The 23722-nt window shown below is 37.1% G+C and overlaps 1 protein-coding gene across 1 annotated transcript in view; it reads right to left on the reverse strand.

The window, feature by feature from the left end:
• Nucleotides 1-67: 67 nt before the first annotated feature.
• Nucleotides 68-23722, reverse strand: part of BLTP1 (bridge-like lipid transfer protein family member 1) — a 109791-nt gene continuing 86136 nt past the window's right edge. The window contains exons 69-88 of the mRNA XM_083835806.1: nt 23086-23301; nt 21509-21689; nt 20125-20317; nt 17838-17999; nt 17583-17722; nt 16364-16565; nt 15737-15940; nt 15444-15623; nt 12725-12862; nt 12122-12379; nt 11313-11463; nt 10881-11038; nt 10158-10350; nt 9758-9975; nt 8913-9164; nt 8137-8340; nt 6472-6666; nt 3437-3571; nt 2157-2322; nt 68-812 (exon numbers count right to left, since the gene is read on the reverse strand). Coding sequence (XP_083691932.1) covers nt 596-812; nt 2157-2322; nt 3437-3571; nt 6472-6666; nt 8137-8340; nt 8913-9164; nt 9758-9975; nt 10158-10350; nt 10881-11038; nt 11313-11463; nt 12122-12379; nt 12725-12862; nt 15444-15623; nt 15737-15940; nt 16364-16565; nt 17583-17722; nt 17838-17999; nt 20125-20317; nt 21509-21689; nt 23086-23301 — 3763 coding nt within the window. The 3' untranslated portion in view covers nt 68-595. The remainder of the gene's footprint in view (nt 813-2156; nt 2323-3436; nt 3572-6471; nt 6667-8136; nt 8341-8912; nt 9165-9757; nt 9976-10157; nt 10351-10880; nt 11039-11312; nt 11464-12121; nt 12380-12724; nt 12863-15443; nt 15624-15736; nt 15941-16363; nt 16566-17582; nt 17723-17837; nt 18000-20124; nt 20318-21508; nt 21690-23085; nt 23302-23722) is intronic.

Consider the following 23722-nt stretch of genomic DNA (forward strand, 5'->3'; position numbering starts at 1 on the left):
GGCGGCCTCCCGCCCGTGAGGGGAGGGGGACAGACGCCCCCCCCCCCGAATGATACTGGATGCAAAGTTACACTTAAAACACTTTTTTAATCAAAGAGGTTGAACAAAAAAAATCTGTACAATAGTTAAATTTTAATACAAGTGTAATAAACTTAACGATTTTTTAGCACTTAGGCAATCACAGTTTCATAAGTTATGTATATATATAATTTACACGAGTCTACATTGACAAATCAATTACCAGTCACATCAACATAGGGTTTTGTGTTATGGCAAATAAAGTTTCTGAAAATTCACAGTTAATCTGCAAATATTTTGAAGATGCAGGAATCATATTGCACACAATAAAACAGTGGAGACTGAGGAGCAGATTTACAGTGTTCCAGCTATTCCTTCACAGAATGTACATTGGTCTTAATCATGCAATACTTCAAATACAGAATGGTATCATGTACCACAGTAAACAGTTACTCACAATGTAAGTTTTAAATAGAGTAGCAAAAAGCTGTTAGGTTTCTCTTTAAACCATATTTAAATTCTTACAATAAAACACTTAGATAAAATCAAACGGAATTACGGTTGTCACATTATAGTTTTAGTATTCTTCTTTGTCTTTTCCTTTCTTTTCCTTTTCATCCTGTAGTGCAGTACCAAGTTTCTTTATAAGAACTGACAAAACTTTGTCCAAAGGATCCATGACACCACGCTGCAGCCACTTAGGAATAGTAGTCCTTGCATGGTGAAAACCCAGCTTTTGAAGGATGTAGTCAACGCCAACAGGATCAATTTTTCTCCCAGTCCAGGATATTAATCTAACAAAGCAACAACAACAGCAATAATAGGCTACTGGATCTTGAATTTACATAGCAACTAGCATTTGTCTGGCATTGTTACTTCTGCCCAACAGGCTTCAAGCTTAATATATACACATAGCTGAAGATAACCTACTCTTAAAGGAACAGGATGCTCAGGGAGATAGCAATTTGTTTGGCCTGGGTTGATGTGTGTTTTGATATGAAGCGAATGAACACTTGCATGCACTAGTAGTGTTAGCAGAGGTTAAAAAGCAAACAAACCCTGACAGAAAAAAAGTCAGTTTTAGGGATTAAATGTGTGTATTGAGAGCAGTGGGTTGCTAGTATATATGCTGTTCTCTTGTGTTATGCTTAAACTTCTATATAGCAACTTGTACATAGTGTTGTGTTTTTTTTATTTTAAGGTGACTGCTGAAGTAATAACTAGAACTACCTAAATTCCTACTCTGGAGAAAAAAAAATCTTCCCTCTTGGCATGGTAGGAAGGAATTTGTTGCCAAGTGTCATCAAAGTATACATGTGAGGAAAAAAGAAAAGGAGAAGAGTTAACTTGTCAATACCTGAATTTTTCAAATAATTCATATTTATCATTAACATGCAACTCAATTTTTATATTATGCAAGAGTATAAAGGAAGTTCTTCTGTAGAATTGCTTGTAAGAACAGAAAGACAGCCCTTCAAAAGAAAAATGGTGAAATACATGGAACGGGCTAAAGTTGCGCCAGGGGATGCTTAGGTTGGATATTAGAAAGAACTTCTTTACCGAAAGGGTTGTTAGGCATTGGAATGGGTGCCCAGGGAAGTGGTTGAGTCACCATCCCTGGAGGTCTTTAAAAGACGTTTAGATGTAGAGCTTAGTGATATGGTTTAGTGGAGGACTTGTTAGTGTTAGGTCAGAGGTTGGACTAAATGATCTTGGAGGTCTCTTCCAACCTAGATGATTCTGTGATTCTGTGAAAACTGCAAGGTGAGAAGTTACATGGTAGAAAGTGAATGAAGGACAAAGTGAAAAACGGTCATCTGTGGTTCTTAATGAGTTTAATTTCATTGTCCTGATTTTGAAGAGCCTTTAAAGATTCTTTTAACCTAAGTTCTAAGCAGTTTACCTTCCAAAAGTGCAATCTAGAAGTTAATTAATGTGATAATTGCATGATCCAGCTTTTGTCATGTCCTGACCATCTTTCATACCAGCATTAATAGCCAAAGATGAATCTCTAACAGCATCCATGTGATCAATCCTCTTAGTAGCTAAACAGAATCAACTTGGAAACGCTTGTGTTTTGAAGGACAGTACCCACAGATAAAATGCATAAAGAGATTGCAGATAAACATGGTCGTTACCTGAGCGTGGGTTCCAAATGCCAAGTATTGCACATAAATTCTCTCCAGTCAACTGTAGTGTAAGTAATGCTTTCCTCTGCTTCCTTCTCAGTGGAGCTGTCCTCAAGTACACCAACAGAGTTTTTCTGCCCTGGACGAGAAGCTAAAATGCGAGGAGGAAAAATAGCTACAAAATGGAGATGGGGAAAAAAAACACACAACAAATCATCAGTCAGTCATGAGCATCTCATTTGAATCCTCTTTGGACATCTTAAAAGAAACACCAGAGCAAATCTCAAACAAGAGAAAAACACCTTATGTTTCAGCTTGCTACTGTAACACTTTTACAGAATTTCTGGCCAACATTTTTGGTTTAAACAAAGTGCTAATAAAATATATGAAAAAAACTGTATTGTCATTGTTTATTCACATTAAATTTACAACAACCAAAGTCACCGTTTGTCACACTTCACGTATACATCAAATTCTGTTGTCTTCAATTCACTGTTCTTAGCAGAGACCACATATTCTTTAAGAATGCATGTGCCAAGTTTGAATGCTGTAACTAAACGTGTTCATGTGTTAAAGTAAAGCACTCTCAAGTCACAAAAAATATGTCTTGAAAAGAAACTCCACTATGAAAGGACTGCCATGAAAGTAAGGTAGCCTCCTGAAACTGTTTTCATCTGCATGTGCCATCTTACAAAAATAAACAGCAGGTGGCCAAATTGGAGCAAGATTACAACTCCAACTAGCATAAGATCGTCAGGAGTGGGTAAGGAACAAAAATCCAGGATCATGTTCGTTCTCAGCAGCATGCTGCACATAGGTGCAGTGTTGGAGGTGCTGTGCTGTTTCTGAACAACCAGTTGTGTGTACACAACAGAGCCACATGCCAGAGATACCAATGGAGCACCCTGAACAATGGTGGCATAGCAGCATGCTGGCACTACTGGGTTCTTAACTCTGTATGCAGCTACCCTGCTTCCAGTCTCATGGGGCCTGACTTACACTCAGCTCAAATATTCCTGGACAACTCTGCGCTTTTTGTGTAGTTAAACTTCGCTTACCAGTGATCAAAAGAGGTAGCTACCTTTTCACAGCACTAACAATTTCACAAACATTTAATACTACTTCTGTTGATTTCAATAGAAGCAATTTAGGCACTTTATTATTATTATTTTTAATTAAATAATTTTTTAAACAAGTCAACTGTATTTAGAAAGTATGCAAATATTTACTATCAAGTAGTCTGACAATTACAGACTGTCAGGCCAGTCTTACCACAAATAACAGCTTACCTTTTTCTTTTTCTTTTAGATAAGCAGACACCAAGTCATGTAGAAACATAATCAATTCAGCATCCATAGTTACGCAAATGTGGTCTGTAAATTCAGTTACTACACTGCATTCCACCTTTGGTTTAACATTTCTATCTACAGTCAGATAAAAATAGTATTAATGCATTTTAAGCACATGCCACATACAGAACAGTACACAGAATTTCAATACAGATTACTTGCAAATGTAACTGCTGGTACCGAGTAGGCTTTTCCCAACAGTTCTGACTGCAGTCTGAAGATAACATTTTGAAAACAAGAGCATAAAATTTAGGTTCCTATCTCATATTCCCTTCTTTCAGAATGACCCTTCTCTAACATTTTATTGAAAGTAAATACCAGATGGATTGATGATGGGAAACCAGTAGATGCTGTCTACCTTGACTTCAGCAAGGCTTTTGACACCGTCTCCCATAACATCCTCATAGGGAAGCTCAGGACGTGTGGGATGGATGAGTGAACAATGCCATGTGTTGAGACCTGGCTGGAGGGCAGAGCTCAGGGTGCTGTGATCACTGGTGCAGTCTAGTTGGAGGCCAGTAGCTAACAGTGTTCCCCAGGGCTCACTACTGGGTCCAGTCCTGTTCAACTTACTCATCAGTGACCTGGCTGAAGGACAGAGCGCACCCACAACAAGTTTACTGATGACGCCAAACTGGGAGAAGTGGCTGATCCACCAGAAGGCTGTGCTGCCATTCAGAGGGACCTGGACAGGCTGAGGAGTTGGGCAGAAACTCCTGATGAACTTCAACAAGGGCACGTGCAGGGTCCTGCACCTAGGGAGGAATCACCCCCAGCACCAGTACAGGCTGGGGGCTGACCTGCTGGAAAACAGCTCTGCAGGGAAGGGGTCTGATTTCTTCCTCCTGGTGACCTTTGATCCCTGGTGTGGTGCTATTTCAGTACTAGTATGGTCTTTTATCCTACTAACCAAAAAAATCTGAGAGTGGAAGGAGAGTTGTTTGTATTACACTGTATTACAATTTCCCATTTCACTGAATACAGCTGAAGTATGAAAACTGCAGTACCCAGATCTTCTACTGGGTAACACATAACAGCTTACTTGTTTAAGATTTTTCTAGGCTATTGTTTAGTGAGTTACTGAAGTGGTCCCTATTTATATCTCCTCCCACCTGGTTTGGTAAGCTAATGAACTGACAAGATATCTGTATTGCCTTTGAAATAAATGTAATTGTTAGACCTCTGAGCTCCTTTCTGACAATGGTATGGTGGAGTACTTTTTCAGCCTGGAACTGCAGACACCCAAAGTAACATGGACTGTTTCTAAGGGCTTCACAGAATTGATCTAAGAGAAAAAAGCAAGGCAACTGGCAGCAAGTTTGAATTAACTGTACAAGAGTCTTCATCTCCATTGGAACAGTTTTAGGAGCCTGCAGAGAAAGACTGAGAAATTACTGGCATACTGCAAGCACTTTTCTTGCATCACAGGAATAGAAAACCTTTTTCTTTCAAATGTAGCCCGTGTGTCGATCTGCTCGAGGGCAGGAAGGCTCTGCAGGAGGATCTGGATAGGCTGGACCGATGGGCTGAGGCCAGCTGTATGAGGTTCAACAAGGCCAAGTGCCGGGTCCTGCACCTGGGGCGCAACAACCCCAAGCAGTGCTACAGGCTGGGAGATGAGTGGTTGGAGAGCTGCCTGGCAGAGAAGGACCTGGGAGTCTTGGTTGATAGTTGGCTGAATATGAGCCAGCAGTGTGCCCAGGTGGCCAAGAAGGCCAACAGCATCCTGGCTTGTATCAGAAACCGTGTGGCCAGCAGGTCTAGGGAGGTGATTGTCCCCCTGTACTCGGCTCTGGTGAGGCCGCACCTCGAGTACTGTGTTCAGTTTTGGGCCCCTCGCTACAAGAAGGACATGGAGGTGCTTGAGAGAGTCCAGAGAAGGGCAACGAAGCTGGTGAGGGGCCTGGAGAACAAGTCTCATGAGGAGCGGCTGAGGGAGCTGGGGTTGTTTAGCCTGGAGAAGAGGAGGCTCAGGGCGACCTTATCGCTCTCTCCAGGTACCTTAAAGGAGGCTGTAGAGAGGTGGGGGTTGGTCTGTTCTCCCACGTGCCTGGTGACAGGACGAGGGGGAATGGGCTAAAGTTGCGCCAGGGGAGGTTTAGATGTTAGGAATGACGTTAGGAAGAACTTCTTTACTGAAAGGGTTGTTAGGCATTGGAATGGACTGCCCAGGGAGGTGGTTGAGTCGCCATCCCTGGAGGTCTTTAAAAGACGTTTAGATGTAGAACTTAGTGATATGGTTTAGTGGAGGACTTGTTAGTGTTAGGACAGAGGTTGGACTAGATGATCTTGGAGGTCTCTTCCAACCTAGACGATTCTGTGATTCTGTGATTTAATTTTCTTAGGTTACCTCTGTAACACTAATCAGGAGCAGCAGCTGTTGCAACATTTTGGGTTTTAATTTGAAGGGAAGTTGCCTCTATTCATGGTGTTCATGGTCCAGGAATATGGCAAATTGTTTTCAGCCAGTATCATCTTACTAACCTGTGCTTGCTAGACCATTATTAATTCCTCTACCCCAAAAAACTCTCTTTCAGCTCAAGGACAGATTTCTCTATAGAGAACATAATAGGATGGAAGAATCTTGTGTGCATTTGCCATTTATGGAAGCTTAGAAATAGTTGGCAGGTTAAAAAAAAAAAATCCTGTAGATAAAGAGCCTCCTGTGATTTTGTGAAATGCCTTCCACCCCCCCCGCCCCCCCCCCAAAAAAAAACAGCCAGACTAGCTGCAATATTTCTATTCATTTTTCTTAGCTTTTTTTTTTTTTAATTTTCACAGTGATTGGTCTCTAGACTAGATCTTCACTTTCTCATCAGAATTCCCTCTGCATTTTAAACTGTGTACTTTCTTGCACATCTGCAATAATTTTCAGATTAAAACCTCTTTTCTTATCGGCACAGTATCTTTGTATTTAAACCCTTGTTCATGAGAAACAGCTTTGGGTCAAGAAATGCAAATGATTTTTACTGTACCTTGTAATGATGGCTCTTGGGGCTCTTGAACATGAATAGATTTAAAATCCAGCTGCATTCTTGGCAATGCAAAGATGGTTTCCGTTTCATGATTGTAACTGGAACCGCCTCTAAAGCCACTTAGCAAGCTTGAGCTTTTCACAGTTGTGCTGCTCTCTGGGTTATTAGCATCAACATTTCGAAGCAGGTTTAACTCTACAGGGATAATAGGAAATACCTTAATTCACTAATCCTTGTTAAAAATAAATTCTGTCAGCACAGAGAGTGACAAATTTTCATATTAGTAGTGGCACTTTCACACACTGAAATACATCTCATAATAAAGAAGTGGGGAAGAAATAGGTAAATAGGTTTTGGTATTAAAACATATAAGTACTTCTAAGAATCATTTTTGTTTGTTTGTTTTGTGGTGTTTTTCGTTTTGTGTTTTTTTTTTCAAGCTTACAGTCCAGATTTTATTCATCTGACCACCCTATCACAAGTTCGTTCTAATAATGAACTTTCAGTTAAGTAAAATATAGACCACGTTCAAAAGCATGCTCTCTGTATTACGAAATATGATAGGACTTAAAATGAAAATAAATGTTTCCAATGGATACAACTAAGACCTAAATTCACAGAGGCAGCATTGATATAAATCACTATTGACCAGGAATCTGACTTTGTCACGATACTTATAGCATGGCACACATGCAATATCATCTGAATTACTTAATTAGTTTTCAGTTGTTAAACTTGTGACAAGACAAAAATTTAAGAAAGTTACTAAATTGTAAAACTGTTCATTATGTCCTTTAACCAGCTCTCAACAGCATGGCTCCAAAAGGTCAAATAATCAGATGTTGTTCTTGTTGATGTACACAAACACTCTGCATGTAGCAAAACAGAGCTACGTAAAAGCATTTAACAGAATGTGCCTCTGCTTGTTAACTTCAACCATTACATCCTGTTGTGTCTTTCAAAAGGTATAAACATTAGTACAGTATATTGATAACTTGAAAATATTTTTTCAAGACAATGTAAACTGCTCATTTCTGACTACATACCATATTCTGCCATTCACCTTTCACAGAAATTCAATTGATTTCTTCTACTGATTCTATATTTTTTTGTGAACACAATAGCAACAGCTGTATTTTAGGATTTGGTTTTGAGAGTTTTATTTTCCAACAAAGTGATTTAAGTATATGATTCAAAATGTTTTGATTCCTAGAAGCAGTGGTCACAGAAGATTAAAATATATTCCCACTTTAACTTCATCTGTTAGTTCTTCATGTACAGTGAAATTACTAAATACATCCTCATGTTAGAAAATCAGAACTGGACAACTACATGCAACAAGAAATATCCCTGCATGGGGTGAAAAAGGAAAAAGCAAAGGATTAAAAGTGGAACTACTGCAATACCATACATAACCATCCCATTCACTAACAGACCACTTTGGCTTTACTGCACAATTTGAAAAAGGTCTTCACTCAGTAACACTTCCAGCTGTTCAGCATATTGTCATGTTTTATTCCATAGTTTACTGTAAGGTTCTTAAGAAGAAAACTGTTATTTCTAGCTCCCTTCTTCATAGCCCACTTGAAATATAGCAGGTTTTAACAGCACAATGTGTACTGACTGACAAGCAAAATCCCAAAACTTAATGGACATGAACCTCACCTTCATTCCTCGTGGCTGTAACGTAATTGAACCACTCCTTCACACTAGCAACTCCATGTGGGGGATTTTCATGGCGGCGCCTTGTTATCTTTGTGATTGTTGCCATGGGGCTTTCGAGTGCTCCGCATGGTTTGGTGACCATGGTGTTATGGCCCAAATGAAAGTCCAATGTTTGTACAATGTACGTAGAATGTTCACTAGTACCTGTATTGAAGATGTGAGGGATATTGGGTTGAGAGAGAAGAAAAATGGAAAAAAAAAACTTGGTAAGGGTCATAGGGTTTTTCATATCACTTGCACAGGTGTCTACCATGAATAATTACTAAGCCAGCAGCATGAAAAACCTCATGTAATAGTTGCAAACAACTGAAAAAAAATAATTTCTAAGTAGCTACAGACAGTAAAAACTTCAATATAAAGACAAAAATAAGCAATAAGACCTCCAATATTCATCATGTAGAAATGTAGGATTCTATGAACACAGACATGTGATTAACCAAGCAAACAATTCCCTTTCTAGATATATTATCAGGAACATATTTAATATACTATAATTATACAATGATATACTTTGCATTTTACCACAGATAATGAAATGGTGATAAAGATGGAGAGGGAAGAGATTATTATTTTAGGTAAACAGTATATTTTAGGGAAATGATCTCGATTCAGAATTCAAAGAAAATAAGTTTTCCTTGGATTTATTCTGATATACCAATATATTCTTAAAAGTTCATTTAAAGGATTTTAAGAGATAAGGAAATGGTTTAAATTACCATCTTCCCAAACTTTCTGTGCTTCTGTCCAAAATGCAATATTGGGTTCTTCAAGGTGAAACAAGGCCCAAGATTTTGAACGGAAATTAGGTCCATGAAAACAAGCCAGCGTCATATGGTTTCCATGCAAACTCATGGATCCTCCAAATTGCATTCCATCTTCTGGCAACGGCATCTGAAATAAGGATATATGGCACCCAGACAACACCTTCAAAACTCCTGGCCAATGACGGTGATGGGCTGCATCCAACACTAGAAAGGAAACACACAATGGCAAGAACAAACTTTAGGAAAGAGTAAGATACAGAAAAGTTTGCTGCCGTAACTCCATATTTTATTAAAAACAGAAGTATGATTAGAAATAATGAATGGGATTTCATTGACATTGTTTCATCTTTGCCATCTAGGGTCATTGTAGTTTATGAGAACCTGAACAAGCGTACTTGGAAATCTGACTTGTTGCGTTCAGATAAATGATGTCTTCAGCCCACAATTAATATAAAGTAAGCATAGCACCACACAGCTACTCAAAGCAGAAATAATTTTTATGAAATAGACTTCATAAATTTGCAGTTTTCAAACTGCAAGAATATTTTAACAAAAATACACATTTTAACTAAAACCTGAAAAATGTTATAAGTTAGTTCCTTCTTGTACCACAGGTATAGCAGGATACCTGAGATGTGTGTCCTCTTCATTGAAAAGCCTCAATTTAAAGGGCATAAACATATTGAAGAAATTATTTTAAGTCAAATAGATGTGCTTACATGCATAAAGTTGCTCAGATTATTTTGCACAATTGAAACATCCAAGCTGGAAACTATACTGTTTTTTGTACCACTTACGTTGTTCATGTGAGCTTCTCTCTAAGTTGTTGGCCATTGTCTTTGGTGGGAGATAAGGAACTGGTCCCCAGGTAGACAAAGCTCGCTTGCTTGTGTCGAACTGCTGAGTAAAGAACTCCTGGAGTTTCATTCCTATTTTTATTAGGTCTGGTGTGGTTGATCTTGAAATCATCACTTGGAAGATATCCCATTTCAAGTCCCCATGGACAAATATCTCACTAGATATTAAAAACCAGGAGAACATTTGCTGTTAAACTATTTCCTACTGACACTAAAAAAAATAGACCCTTTTATTTCTCGCAGACTTACAATTTCAGTTACCAACATTGGACACATTACATACACACAGAATTCGGCATTGCCAAACACGATAAACTTGAAACACAGCAAATAGTATTACCTTTTATCAGAGATGCTCGAGTCCAAAGCATTATACAGATTAATTTTCCATTCGTCCTGTAGTTTAAGATCTGCATTACTGAAGATCCCCATTAGGATACTGGATCCCATGTAGTCAACACGTGCTTCAGTAGAACCCATGGTAATCTGAATTTTATGACTGGGCTGTTGGTTTGGGTGCTCAGAAATATGAGCTGAAATAGAACAAAAGCAACACAGAAATATAGCATTAAAGGTAAGAAGATCAGTTTTACCAGAAACATCACCCTTATGCCATCCTCATGATACAGAGAGACTGAGGAAGCACTGGTTTCTTCCAGATGCACGGGAAGATCCTGACACTGATTTACAGCAAGAACACCCAGTCTCTTTCCAAAACCACTTTTCCTTTTCCCACACCGTAAGCATTTGGGAAACTCTAGGAGGAGCTGAAATGCTCTCAATCTTTTCGGTTGACATCTGTCCAAACAGCTGGAAGGGGCTGGAGGGTCGCACAGCTGGCTGGTGCAATTTTAGAGCAGCCCTGACACTGAATGCACTCCTGATCAGGAGGCTATTCCTTCAATTCAAAATGTGTTTCATAGTCAGAAAGCACAAATAAGAATGCAAAGTCTTGATGCTGCCTACTACCAGGTTCACAAAACAGGAGAACTGTGTCAATGCTTTAGCTTTCCAAAGCTATTGTCCAGAGCATATACTAATACCAAGCAGCTTTCCAACTTACCCACCATCTCCAGGGTGTTAACATCTATGGTACCTCCAACAACCCCCCCTCTGGAGTCCAACTGGGATCTTCCCAAACCAACAGACATGCTAATTTCCCGATCTCTGCTACTGCCCACAGATAGGCGACCCTGACTTTTCAAACCACTGGTGGTCCACCTAGAACAGAGATGAAAATAAACAAAAATTTTCCAGGTTTTCAAAAGAAAAACAGAAAATTATTTACTACTTTGCAGTAAATATGGGGCTTTATGATAAAGCATCTGCCAGTATTCACAAGGGGCTTCATAGTTCAAAACTGGAAAAGTTAGGAATTTAAAGTTAGAAAACAACAGGCTGTTAATGGTCAGTGGTGATTTTTTTTTTTATTTATTTTTTTGCCCCCAGAATAACAGTGTCTGCTACAGTATGCTTGAACTTGTTTTATACTTACGTCGTATTGCCCATTACATTGCTCATATTCATTTGGACATTTAATTGTTTCAGGTTCATAGCAAATACAACTAGTGTTTCCCATGGTGTTCCTTGTGGGCTTCCAGCTTTATTTGACTTATTAAACGGAGTTGACGTTTTTGAGAGCGCATCTAAACAAATAAGTAGGCAAAAATTTAAATGACTCCACATACTAGGAAAAACTGGCAGAATATATACACTGAAAGACATTAAAAAAGGACAGATTAACACCCTATTTAATGAGCACTACAAAGCTACAAGTAAGTATAAGAGAACTAGATGATCTGTGGTACATGTTGTTTTAGCTGTAACAGAAACTGATGTATTTTACATGTTTAGTTTTACTAAGATCTTTTAGAGAAAAGATTTTAAATGTGCAGTTCAGCATGCAGGATTATGTTTTATATTCTTTAACTGATTAGAAGTATACACAGAAAACAAATTATTAGTATTAGAATATTCAGGTAGTGGTTATTTGCACAAGTGCCAAGTCAAGAGTTCAAGAATTAGGATTTTCCTCACTCTTTCCTCACAAAAACCCTAGAGATACTCTTATAAGATTGTGCAAAATTTCATATGAACAAGCCACTGTACCAGTGTGTATCCTTCTCCATCTGTCTTGTCTTAAAAACTGTTCACATACTAATATCTTGCTTTCTAAATAGAAAAAGAATAACTGTTCTTTCTTTTCTAAAGATATTTTCCTATAGTAAAATATAAAGTAGTAACAATTTTTTTCATCCACCTGATGAAAATATTTAGAAAAATAAAAAACAGTTGTCTACTAACCTCTCTGAGGCACTGAAGAATCAGACACACTCCTGGATCTTGTAACAGCTGGAGACTTTAAGTTATGAGATGCTGTCCCAGGTGACATACTACTACTTGCACTATGTTCAGTAAAAACATTAGGTGATTGTGCCATGTGTGTAAACGAAGCAGATTGGCAGGGTTGCTCCCACGTCCTACAATATGCTTTCCGTGATGATTCAGGAGAAAGATGCTGGCTTACCCCTTCAATTGAATCTGGTGTTCCAGGACCAGATGCTACTGGAAAAAAAAGACGGACATGAAAGGCAGCAAAATTATTTTTTTTTGTTTAATAATACCCTCCCACATACTAAACAGTGTTTGGAGAGTTTCAAAATAAGCGTCATTTGTCATAAATACAGTTTATTTAATGTATGGATTATTATTTGCTCCATTTCTTACTTCTAGATTTGTTTTTATTAAATTCATTAGAATGACTGCATATGGAATTATAATACATTTCTATTTCTGCATTCGTATCTAGTCACATATGTAATAATACAAAAATAATATATGTTTATGCAGTTCCTACTATAATCCGTTGCACAAGAAGGTTTTCCCTAATAAGATGCTGTATCTTACCTGGCAGATTTATTGTTTGATCACCTAGGAAAAGCCGTCTAGCAATGCTTCTCCTATACCATGCCCTTGGGAAGGCTAGAATCTCACTGAGTCGCCGCATATCATATTTAAAAGAAGCAGATCCTATGTCACAGACAGCTGAAAAAGAAAATACACATATACGCAACTGTAAATTCTCATTAGTGACAGGTTTTGGTAACCAAATGTAATTAACAGGCCTTCAGTTGAGTCAAATACTTCTCTACCCCAGCAGTACAGCCTCTGCTGTAATGAAAAGCAGTTGCTAAAACCTGCAGTTTTACTGAGGTGTTGCAACTTCTCCGAATTCAGAATATGATACGAACACATTTCTTGGAGAAAAGATGTAATCTAAGAATATAAATTATGTTGGATTCTACTTTTGTAGTATCTGCATCTTAGACTCTGAGGGCTTTAATAGCAGATTAATCACAACCATTCTGCTATTTGCCCATTAACTCAGGATCCCATGTGCACTGGGAAAAAATATCATAAAAACCCACTGTTACTTCAAGGTTCTTTGAATGTTCAGGAGTCCAGCTCTCACTGCAGCTTCATAGGGCATTGCACTACATAGTAATTGCACTACACTGTCCACTTCAGTTTTTCTCCGTGGGGAGATGGCTTGAATATTTCTAATTCTTATAAAGCTAAAAAAAAAAAAGTGAACATCTGTAAAAGACTGTCTTATTCAGGTAACAGAAAAGAGCTTTGAAATACCTGTTTCTGAAGAGAGGACTATGAAAACTGTTAGTGATTAACAGACCAAGTCCATCTGAAAACCAACTTTGGAAATAAATTTAGCATAAAGTTAAATAACATTGTTTTACTTCTGTTATAAAATGTATAAAGAGATCAATCAGCAATAACAATCCGAGTTTGCCCACTGTTCTGTGCTAAGGAACAGTGACATAAAAGAGCATTCATACCTGGGCACTGGGTGGCCTACAGAATTTCATTCACTTGTTTCTGACTCCTGCATGCATAGACTTACTGAAGCTACACTGTATAGACATCACGGGCATACTGTGATTGCTTTTTGACTTAAGCAAGTTAATGGAGCGTGTTTCTGTAACACTGTTAGGTAGAATTCCACTGTGTTTTCTCAATCTGAAAAGCTCAGAAACCCTGTACAAAAGGCTCACCATATCCCTTTTTTGTGATTTGTAGTCACTTCAACTGATTGTTCTAATAAACGTACTCTTTTGGATTACTAATGCTCTTTTTGATCACCTGAAATGTTCACAGATTAGCAATGGGCATGTGGAAGCGAAACGGCACATTTAGTGTTTGAGGATTTCAAAAACACTATTTTAAATGATGCATGACAGAGAAGAAGGAATTGGAGGGCAGGCACAACAAGAACTACAGGTGTAGTTAATACAAAAATATTTAAAAGCTAAGCAAGCTACTGAGTTTGCCATGGAAAAAAAATCTCATAAATGAGAATTTGCCTTTTACGTAGTTGTATGTTATGACACTGCAGTCATACAGACTTTTGGAGTGCCCAGGAGATGCATGTGTAGATGGCCAACACTATTCAAAGACTCTAGTCTCTCAGGCAGAAGGGTAACGTATACTAACTATGGGGTGTTATATCTGAATAAAAATAAACATTGTTCCAGAAGGTGGAAAATAACCACTCTTTATTGCATCATCTTAGCATGAGAAAGTTGAAATACTACAATTATTACTAAATAGAGATTTAAAATCACTTTCTCCTGATACTATCCAACAGAAATACTTGCAATACAACCAGAATGACAGGTAACTTAAATCTGACTAACTAGAAACAATTTAGGCTTCATCTCTGTTATGGGATGACCCTCGCTAACAACCAAATGCCCATCCAGCTGCTCGCTCATTTCCCTCTTCTGTTGTAAAGGGAAAAAACAGAAGGAAAGCAAGGAGACTTGTGGTCAAAGTAGCAAGAGTTTGAAGGTGAAAGCAAAAGGTGTGTGCAAGCAAAGAAAAAAATATATATACTTCCCACTGGCAGGCAGATGTTTAGCTATTTCTTGGAAAATGGTGACTCAGGACAACTAACAGTTGCTTTGGAAGACAAATGCCATAGCCACCTACATTCTCCCTTCCTCTTAGCTTTTATTGCTGAACACAACATCCCATGGTACAGAGATACCTCTTTGGCAAATTTGGGCCAGCTGTCCTGGCTGCATTCCCTCTCAACTTCTTACCCCCCGCTAGCCTACACACTGGGTTGTGCAGGAAACAAAGTGGGAAAGAGAATAGGCATTGAAGCTGCGCAAGCACTGTTTAGTGATAGTCAAAACATTAAAGTGTTAACAACACAGTTTCAGCCACTAATCCAAAGTCCACTACATGGGCTACTGTGAAGAACATTAATTACATCCTAGCCAGAGCCAGTACAATATCAAAATATTCAAGGGTACGTATAGCCACTTAGACTGATATCAGAGATGTGTTTGAGTAAGCCCATTTGTTTACATTAAATGAATCAGGAGAATAACAAGGTGGATCTGCAAATAGGTACTCCAAGTACACTACTTAAATAATGTATCAAGCCCTATTTCATTCAAAATGAACAAAAAATTACTGCACACTTACAGGTATATGGTTCTTATATAACATCTACAAAAGCTGCTGAGCATAAAGTATGTTATTAGAACAGCATTTCCCTAATTAGCTAAATAGATGAGATTAAAATGAAAAAAGCACTTACCAGATATGTTTATCAAGGTAGTATCTATCTTGCTTGTAGCTTTACTTGCAGACTGACTCTCGAAAAAGGAAGAACCTCCTGAGCGCCTTATTCGTGACAAGCTGACTTTCACAAACTCTAGGTTAATGCTCAAAGAATCCTTCCGACCAGTGACCGAAGTTGATTCCTCATCCACATTACCTAGAAATAGAAAGGAGAGAGTTTAATCTTCCACAGCCTTTTCAACCCTTCAGTTCAGAAAGCCATGCCAAACTTACTATGTTCACCAAAGCAAATGAAAACTTGTACTGTACCTAGGGCTCCTGATCCAGGAGTTAGAACAGTAACAGCAGACTTCTGTTTTCCAGCTCCATACGGATGGAACACGTAAAGGGAAAAGTCAGACATGCAGGCAGTAAAGCTCAGGCCCGAAGAGCTGCTGCTAGAAGTAGTCAAGTCTGACTGACTGCTGCTGTGGCGTGTTCTGCCAAGAGGACTGCCTAGTCCTGGTGATGAACCTAAAGTCAATATTTTTTTTCTGAAAGTTAGTTTTAATACAAAAACATTTTCAAACAGGAAATAATACTGATAACAGGAATATTAAACAAACCAAATGCACACCAAATTACGCCCTTGTAGTAGCACTGTAACTTAAATATTCTGTGTATTGGCGGTAGCCTTTTATAACAGGTAACTAAACTTGTTTAACCAAGGAAAGAAAAATTCCAGTATACTGTTATCTGTGCAAGCTTTTACCAAAAGGTAAAGAACTGATACAACGTGAAGCAACCCTACTGAAGTGGTAGTACATAAAGATAAATGTAACACAGAAAAATAGCCATATGGTCTGTAAAAGCTTTTTTTTGTTCCAATTTTAGACAAAAGAACATTTTATTTTTGCTACAAGCTGCATATAGTATAGCCATTCATGTATATTTTACCTGGTGCTCCAGATTTACTAACTGAATTCTTTGAGCCACTCTGTGAAGTACTGCCACCAACTGACACATTTTCTGAGGGGTACATTGTACCTAATGTTTCCAGTTCTCCTCGGTTTGAAGAGAAAACAAGATCCAGGGATGGCAACTTGAGCATACATTCAACTCTTGATACTGGCAAGCAACTGAACTTGATTTGAGAGGGCTAAAACACAGAGGAAATAAAGCACATTCAACTTCTTTATAAAGCATATAAAATACTAAGATCGCTCCAAATTTGGCTTGTAAATTTATATATATAAATTTACGTCTAAAAATATAAGCTAATTACAACCTTCCCAGGCTGGTTTTAGAATTAGTAAAATAACTCTATACAAGTCTGTATAGATACAGGGAATCCCTCCAATAACAGGAGTATTATTTGGAAACAGTATTTAGAAAACAAACACAGGAATCCTGCACGCAGCATATGACATGTACATACCCCTCTCTTCCTCCTCCCCAGGTCAATTCATCGTTTCACCTTATGGAAGAACTATAATTGACTCATTACCTTGGCTAGATGAGATTACAGAAAAAGTTGAGAGGAGCTACAGATTGTTGTGGTTAATTTTCCTAAGCATAAAACAAGCTTTTTTACAAGATGTTCAATTTGGGAATGTAATCAAATTTGTACCATGAAAAAATGTTGTTTTAGCAAAGCAGAAAAAACAGCAACATGCAGATCAAGCTCAAGTGCGCTGACTCAGTCTGGAGTAGCATTACTCCCTCTGAAACAAAAAATTCTAGACTCATCAAATATGAAGCAGTATGAACATGTATGTAGATGAGCACTGTACATTCCTGTATTTTCACATTTACCATATAAACTGAGAAAATCTCTTGGTTTGTAATGGTACCTACAAATAATGGGCGTAAATACTAGTTATGAAAGATATTTTCCAAAAAGAAGTCCAAGAGAGGCAAGGAAGATGTAAAGGTTAAAAATGCTTGGAACTCTTGTGATTTCTCAGAATAAGTCATTTCTGTTGGTCTCCATGGGACTGAAAGATGTCAGAACTTCTACTGAAATAAGTCTTACCTATTATCACACTAGACATCAGTATCTCAAAACAGGCGCTTGAAAATATTTTTTTAACTTTTAAAAAACAAACAGAAGCAAAGACTGTCTCAAAGACTGTGACTGAAGTTACTTACTATACTAAATGATTTAAAACCTCACCTGAACTCGTACATAAACCACCACATCTACAGGGAAGGATGAATATGCTGATGTTGATGACGATACTAACGATGTCGTGGACTCTTCTAACTGATCTTGTATATCGAATTGTCCCATGTCTTCATCTTGTGAACTAACAGCTTTTAAGAAGCACAAGAACTCGTTAGAAAGTGGAATTTAAAGAAAATACAGCTCAATGCCATCAGAACACAATAAAGAAATGCTAGAATACTAAAATACGAAGATGCAACTTACCTGTATAATTCCTTTCAATCGGTGTAATTGGAATGGTTTCAAGAGCTTTCTCCAGAAAGTCCAGTAAGCATGGGCTAATCACCATTTCCTCTGGCAATGACTGAAGTGCAACCCATGCGTATAGTTTAGCAGTTTTCACTCCACCGCTTCCTTTCCCTTTGGCTGCAACATTGAAAGATAAATTTGTCTAATGTAAAACCAATTAACTGTAACTGATAAACATTAGAAGATACTTCATAACTAACAGCTGTTTCTTCTAATTTTCAGCATCATCACCTGGAAAGGCATAAATCAGATCAGTTAGAAAAAAATTCAACTGTAAGATTTTGCTAAGAAAACTGTGTAAAAAAGAACTACTAGTCTGTCGTGTTTGAATTTAATTGCATTGTGCTTGTTCTTCATGAAGCACTCCTACATTTTTTTTATTTTTAATTTTTAATAACACCGAAATCAGCCACACAAAATTCTTCTCCAAACACAATGCAAAGTAAACAGAGCTGACTGGAAATGAAAGATGAATTAGGAAGAGAAAATAACATGAGTTTGGGAAGAATGACAGTTTAAACAGAAAAAAAAAAAAGACATTCAAAGATTAAAACTGTAAATGGCAAGTCCTACCACATTTATGCAAAGAATAACTGAAGATTCTAAACCTACATTTTTTAATGCTTGGATATAACAAGACTATAACAGAAAAGACTTGTCTTTTAATGTATGGAAAAGGCTAGCACTTGGAACCATGCTCATTAAAAATATAAAGATATTTTTGGCAAATTATTCACAGAAGGTATTAGAACCAGCTCAATTACTATCTGTATGAAATGCCACAATTAGAATGAAGAGAGACAAATTGTATCATTTATATTCAAATAAGAGATACTGATTTGAAGCTCTCCAAATGAAATATAAACATTGAATCACTAAAACAGAGATGAAAAATACTTTTACTTTGCTAAAATAAGCAGCACTAGATTTTCATGCTATGTAAACTATTCTGTGCAGTCCCTCTGTTTAGACTGTCCTATCTTGCCCTTATTGCAGACCAAAGACACCAAGAGAAGATGGTTTCCATTGGAGGGGAAAAGTAATATAAATAATAATAAATATAATGTATTAAAACAAACCAAAACTAATTATTATAAAAATACAATACATAGAGAAGCAAACTAACTGCAATCCTTAGTTTTGGGAGACACTCATATCATCCTACAAGTGTAATTTCCAGAAGTCCTCCCAAATCTAGAGCTTACAGATATAAAACTGGATATCACATGATTAAAATTAAAAAGGCAAATATTGGAATGAGAATAGATAAATACGCAACAAAATTGAGAAGTAGTATAAACCAAGATAACACAATACTCAGTAATTATGAAGAAGATGGCCATTTAAAGGAGTAAGACCTAATGGCTAAACAGCATGGACAGCTGAGGAAAAGTGTCACATTTCACTGTTCTCTCCCAGCATACCAGTTATTAATTTTTCCTGCTTAACAAATTTTGACAAAGTTTTGACTTTGTTTTTAAAGTGATACTCCAACGTCAAAGGTGAGAAGAGTGAATGTCTCAGAGGTTGGAGGTGCAATCTACATACCTCTAGATCTGACATGATGTAACAACAGGCTCCTACTTGAAAACAGGAATCGTTTGAGATAAAACAGAAGTTTCAGAACTCATGTTATTTCAAATCATGGTTATTTAATGGACTGCAACAGTTGAGGAAGCTAGTCTGGTATTTTGATTAAGACAAATATCTTTAATACAAATACTGCTTTCTGGAGTTGGGTTATTCCACATAGTACTGACAAAACTCAAAATCCCAGAAAGAATTTCACACACTACTTGTTTGGGAAAAAGCAGTGGAAAACTTAAAAAGTGTTTTTCAAATATTATAGTGTATGAAAGCAAGGATTCATCTGATTTATTTCTTTTTTCTTGGATTATGAAGAATAAAGTAAATCAGCACTCACTTTTTATAGAGATACTTAAGCTTTGCTTTCCAGTAACAAGCTTTACTTTGTTAAGTGAAAACTGGGAGAAGGCAGTACAGTCTTTCTCTGTGACACGGAGTCTCTAACAGATATTACTGAGACTGGTTTGTCCAGAGATTTCTAAAAATACAGCCTTATGAACTGCATTCATGCTTCTGGGATCAGGTTTCTGCAGTCAAAGTTAAGATTTGATAAACATGTTTTTCACTCATGTCCAGACAGATCTAAAGCTGGTAGATTATATGAAGGAAAAATATATATCCATGACAGTTTTAGAAGGTTATTGTCTATAAGTACCTGATGGAATGGGTGGGGGTTGGGGAGGAAGTAAGGTGTTAGTCTTGCTGTGGATAGTGCTAGATAAAGGAGGAGATGTGGCAGTATCTTTCATACCATACAGCTTGGACTCTTTGGAAAGGGTTCTTGGCAACGAAGATCCTCGAGAAGTATTTGGCGATTCAGTCTTTAAAGTCTTTGAGTTGTAGTGTAACTGAAAGCAAAGAAAGATTAATGTTCTTCATAGCTGAATTCTGTACAGCAGTTTTATGCCACGCCTTTCTATTTTTTTCATTATTTACAAAAATATCATTGTAAGATATGTTACATTCCAATTCATGTTCTACAGATATAGCCAGTGCACAGAAAGATCTGAAATCTTTGTACAAAATACAGGTAAATTATAAAAGAAAACAAAAAAGAAAACAGAGCAATAGATGAAATGAGCTATTTCTCTGTAAAACCTTACACCTCCTGTGCAACCAACTATTTTTCCTGTCCACACAGCTTTCTTTCTGTATTACTGCAGGGTGAAACTAATCCTCTACTAAAAGTCTGCATACACAAAATAGCAAAAAATAAAAAAGAATAAAAACAATTCCAAGCATTCATACCTCCCATATGTGGATAATACACTGTCAATAAAATTACAGAACATAATAAAAGCTGTAGACAATCTACAGCTATTACTAAATTTGACTAAAAGCAACAGGCAGGACCTGAGGCATAACTCTTATCTCTGAAAATAGCCTGGAATACTAGAAGGTGGACGTACAAAGTCTTTCCAGTAGAAGACGACTAGAAAAACAGGCTATCTCATCTGAAGAGCATTTGATTTATGGCATTGAAGCTTCCATGCAGCAGTGATCTGTTTTTCCTGTTCTTACTCCATAGGATTTCAAATCACAAATAAAAGAACATGTCAGCTTTGTATGTTATGTAGGCCAACTACTAAGCTGCCCTTCCTGAGTTACAGACACCAAGCAGATACATCTTTATTTTAAAAGAGCATAGAATATAAATTCCCTGTCAGAGAACAAAATATCCAAGACAAATGCTTAGACACCAAAACATAAGTGGAACTGAATTCTTTTCATTATGTAGTATCACAAACACTGTTTGTACAGAGCTTCAGTTGACATAGCTCTATTTGTGATGGTACAAACAAGCTTTTGTTTTTTTTTTCCCTCCCTAAGAAAATGAGGGAAAATCATCAGTTTTCAATGTAGTATTACAGGAATCATTATTTCTATCTTAGCAGTACCTACAGAGCTGAAAAGACTTTGGTGAGTCGCTCTGCATCTATGAAATTGCATATACTGCACCAATGGATACACTTTGAAATCAGATTTTGGCAGAGAGAAAGACTCAAGTGTTTCCCTGCTCAGTCATACACTGCTTTTACCTTTACGTCCACCCCAGGAATGTAAAACACTGTTGTTTCCACATCACTAGATTTTGTCTGTAGAGATGATGGCACTTTCTTGCCAGCAAGTAAGTGAGTAGTAGATGCATAATTAGTTTGAAATTTCTTCTTTTTCGAAGGAGACTCTTGATCCAAACTTCTGGAACTCCGATCATAACTCCTAAAATAAGTATATTGGATGCTATTAACACCAACTTAATATTCTTATTAAAAACATTATATTTTCTGGTAGTAAAAAACAGGGACTTCTAAAACAAAACATGTAGTATCAATTACCTAAGGAAGCATATCAATATCCGCTTTCTTTTTTATTTTCAGTGACCTCTATTTCCTTTCTGTCTGTCCACTCTGGTTTTACTGTTTTTATTACATGATTATTTCCAGCAGCAAAATCTACTAAACTGTTAAAGTTGAGAAAACTTTGAAATAAATTAAAGATGTCCAACGCTCTTTACTCTTACAGTCAATTTCATCTACATTACCCTGCATTATCTGAGAACAACTCCTTGATTTGCAGAAAGCTTAGCAATTTTTCTTCTGTGCAGTAAAGGCTATCTTCGTATAAATATATATTAGAATCCTTTTCCTTGTGTATCTCAGAAAAAATGTCATGGGAAGAGAAAAACTTGCTTTATAATTAGAAATCTTTATGGATCCCTATTCTATGATTTTATATCTCCTATGTATACATCCTAGTAAGAAAAAGAATTTCTCAATTGTTTCTATTCTTAGTTAAAACAAGTAAATCTCATTTCTTTATACTATACTTACTAAGAATTATCTTTGCTGAGAAGTAATGTGCTTCTTAAAATTCACAAATATGTAAACACCATATCAAATTTAGAAAAAGAATGTAATGCTGCCACTAGATTCCCAACCATATACACATGAAGAAATGAAAGCATTTAAAAACTGAAGATGAGATCAAAACTCATTAAGATCAGAAGAAAAGCACTCATGTCATTTCACCTTATATGGTTTTAGAAAAAAAAAAAAAGCATTTAACTGAACAAAGCAACGTGAGAATATTAGCACGCTTTTTCAGGAAAGAATGGGAGTCCTTAGGGACCAATGAGGAAATGCATAGCCTACTATTAGTCAAACCATTATGTTTATTCATGAAGTTGTAAAGTTACTTCTTTGGAGGCTGGAAAAAATAAATAAGAATCAATGTACTTGGAAAGCCTCAAATTTTTTTTATGGAAAATAAAATGATTAAAAAACAAACCAAAGGGAAAAAAAACAGAGGAGAGGCATACAATGATTTTTGCTAAAGCAGTGCAACCTCCTGTGCCATACTCCGGCATGACAATTGCAACCTGTCGTGATGCTACGTAGTGACTGTTACTTGGAATACACTGGTAGTAGAAAACTAATCTATACATCTTCTGTGCTTTTCAAACAGCTCAGTGCTTAAGAATCATTAATTACTTAATCATTAATTATTATATGGCAATAACTTAAGAGATGGAAATATCAGGATGAATTTATCAGCTAAAGCAGAATAAAGTACCAATACTCTTCTTCACGAAGCAACTATGTAATAAGACTCTTACCTTCGTAAACTAATGTCATCATGTTCTTGCTGAAGTGTTGTGGGATGCAGTACACATTTTCCACAATCAATTTCAACCCTGATATCAAGTTCAAAGTCAATATTTCTCTCTGTGGTTGTGCCAGTCATACTTCTGTTTGTAGGTGTTGTTGGCCAGCGCTCAGTGAAGAGTTGGTGGACAGCAGCAAAGCCTGATGCTTTCTTGCGGGAGGTACTCCTGCCGACACAATAATGGATTAGATATTAGCACAGCATATACCTGAACAGGTGGTAGGAGGCACTCTAGACTATGTTCACACTAAGTGTATGACATTTTAAGAAGTTTTCCGGAGAAAGCCTTATCTGATATACAGCAATACAATGATCCATCTTCTATTGATATACTACTAAGTATCCTTTCTTAGGCTAGGGTAATACAAAGAACTAAGCCATTCTTAGCTTAAATTCTCAATCAAGAAAAAGCATGAAAACGTATACAATAGATTTTTTTTAATTTTTAATATGATGCTCACATTATTACATCCATTTTGTGGAGCAATAATCACAGAATATACAAGTTGGAAGGGACCCACACAGATCATCAAGTCCAACTCGTGGCTTCACGCAACACCACCCCAAAACCAGACCCTCTGTCTGAG

Source organism: Anser anser, assembly GCF_964211835.1.
Source record: "Anser anser genome assembly, chromosome: 4".
Lineage (NCBI taxonomy): Eukaryota > Metazoa > Chordata > Aves > Anseriformes > Anatidae > Anser > Anser anser.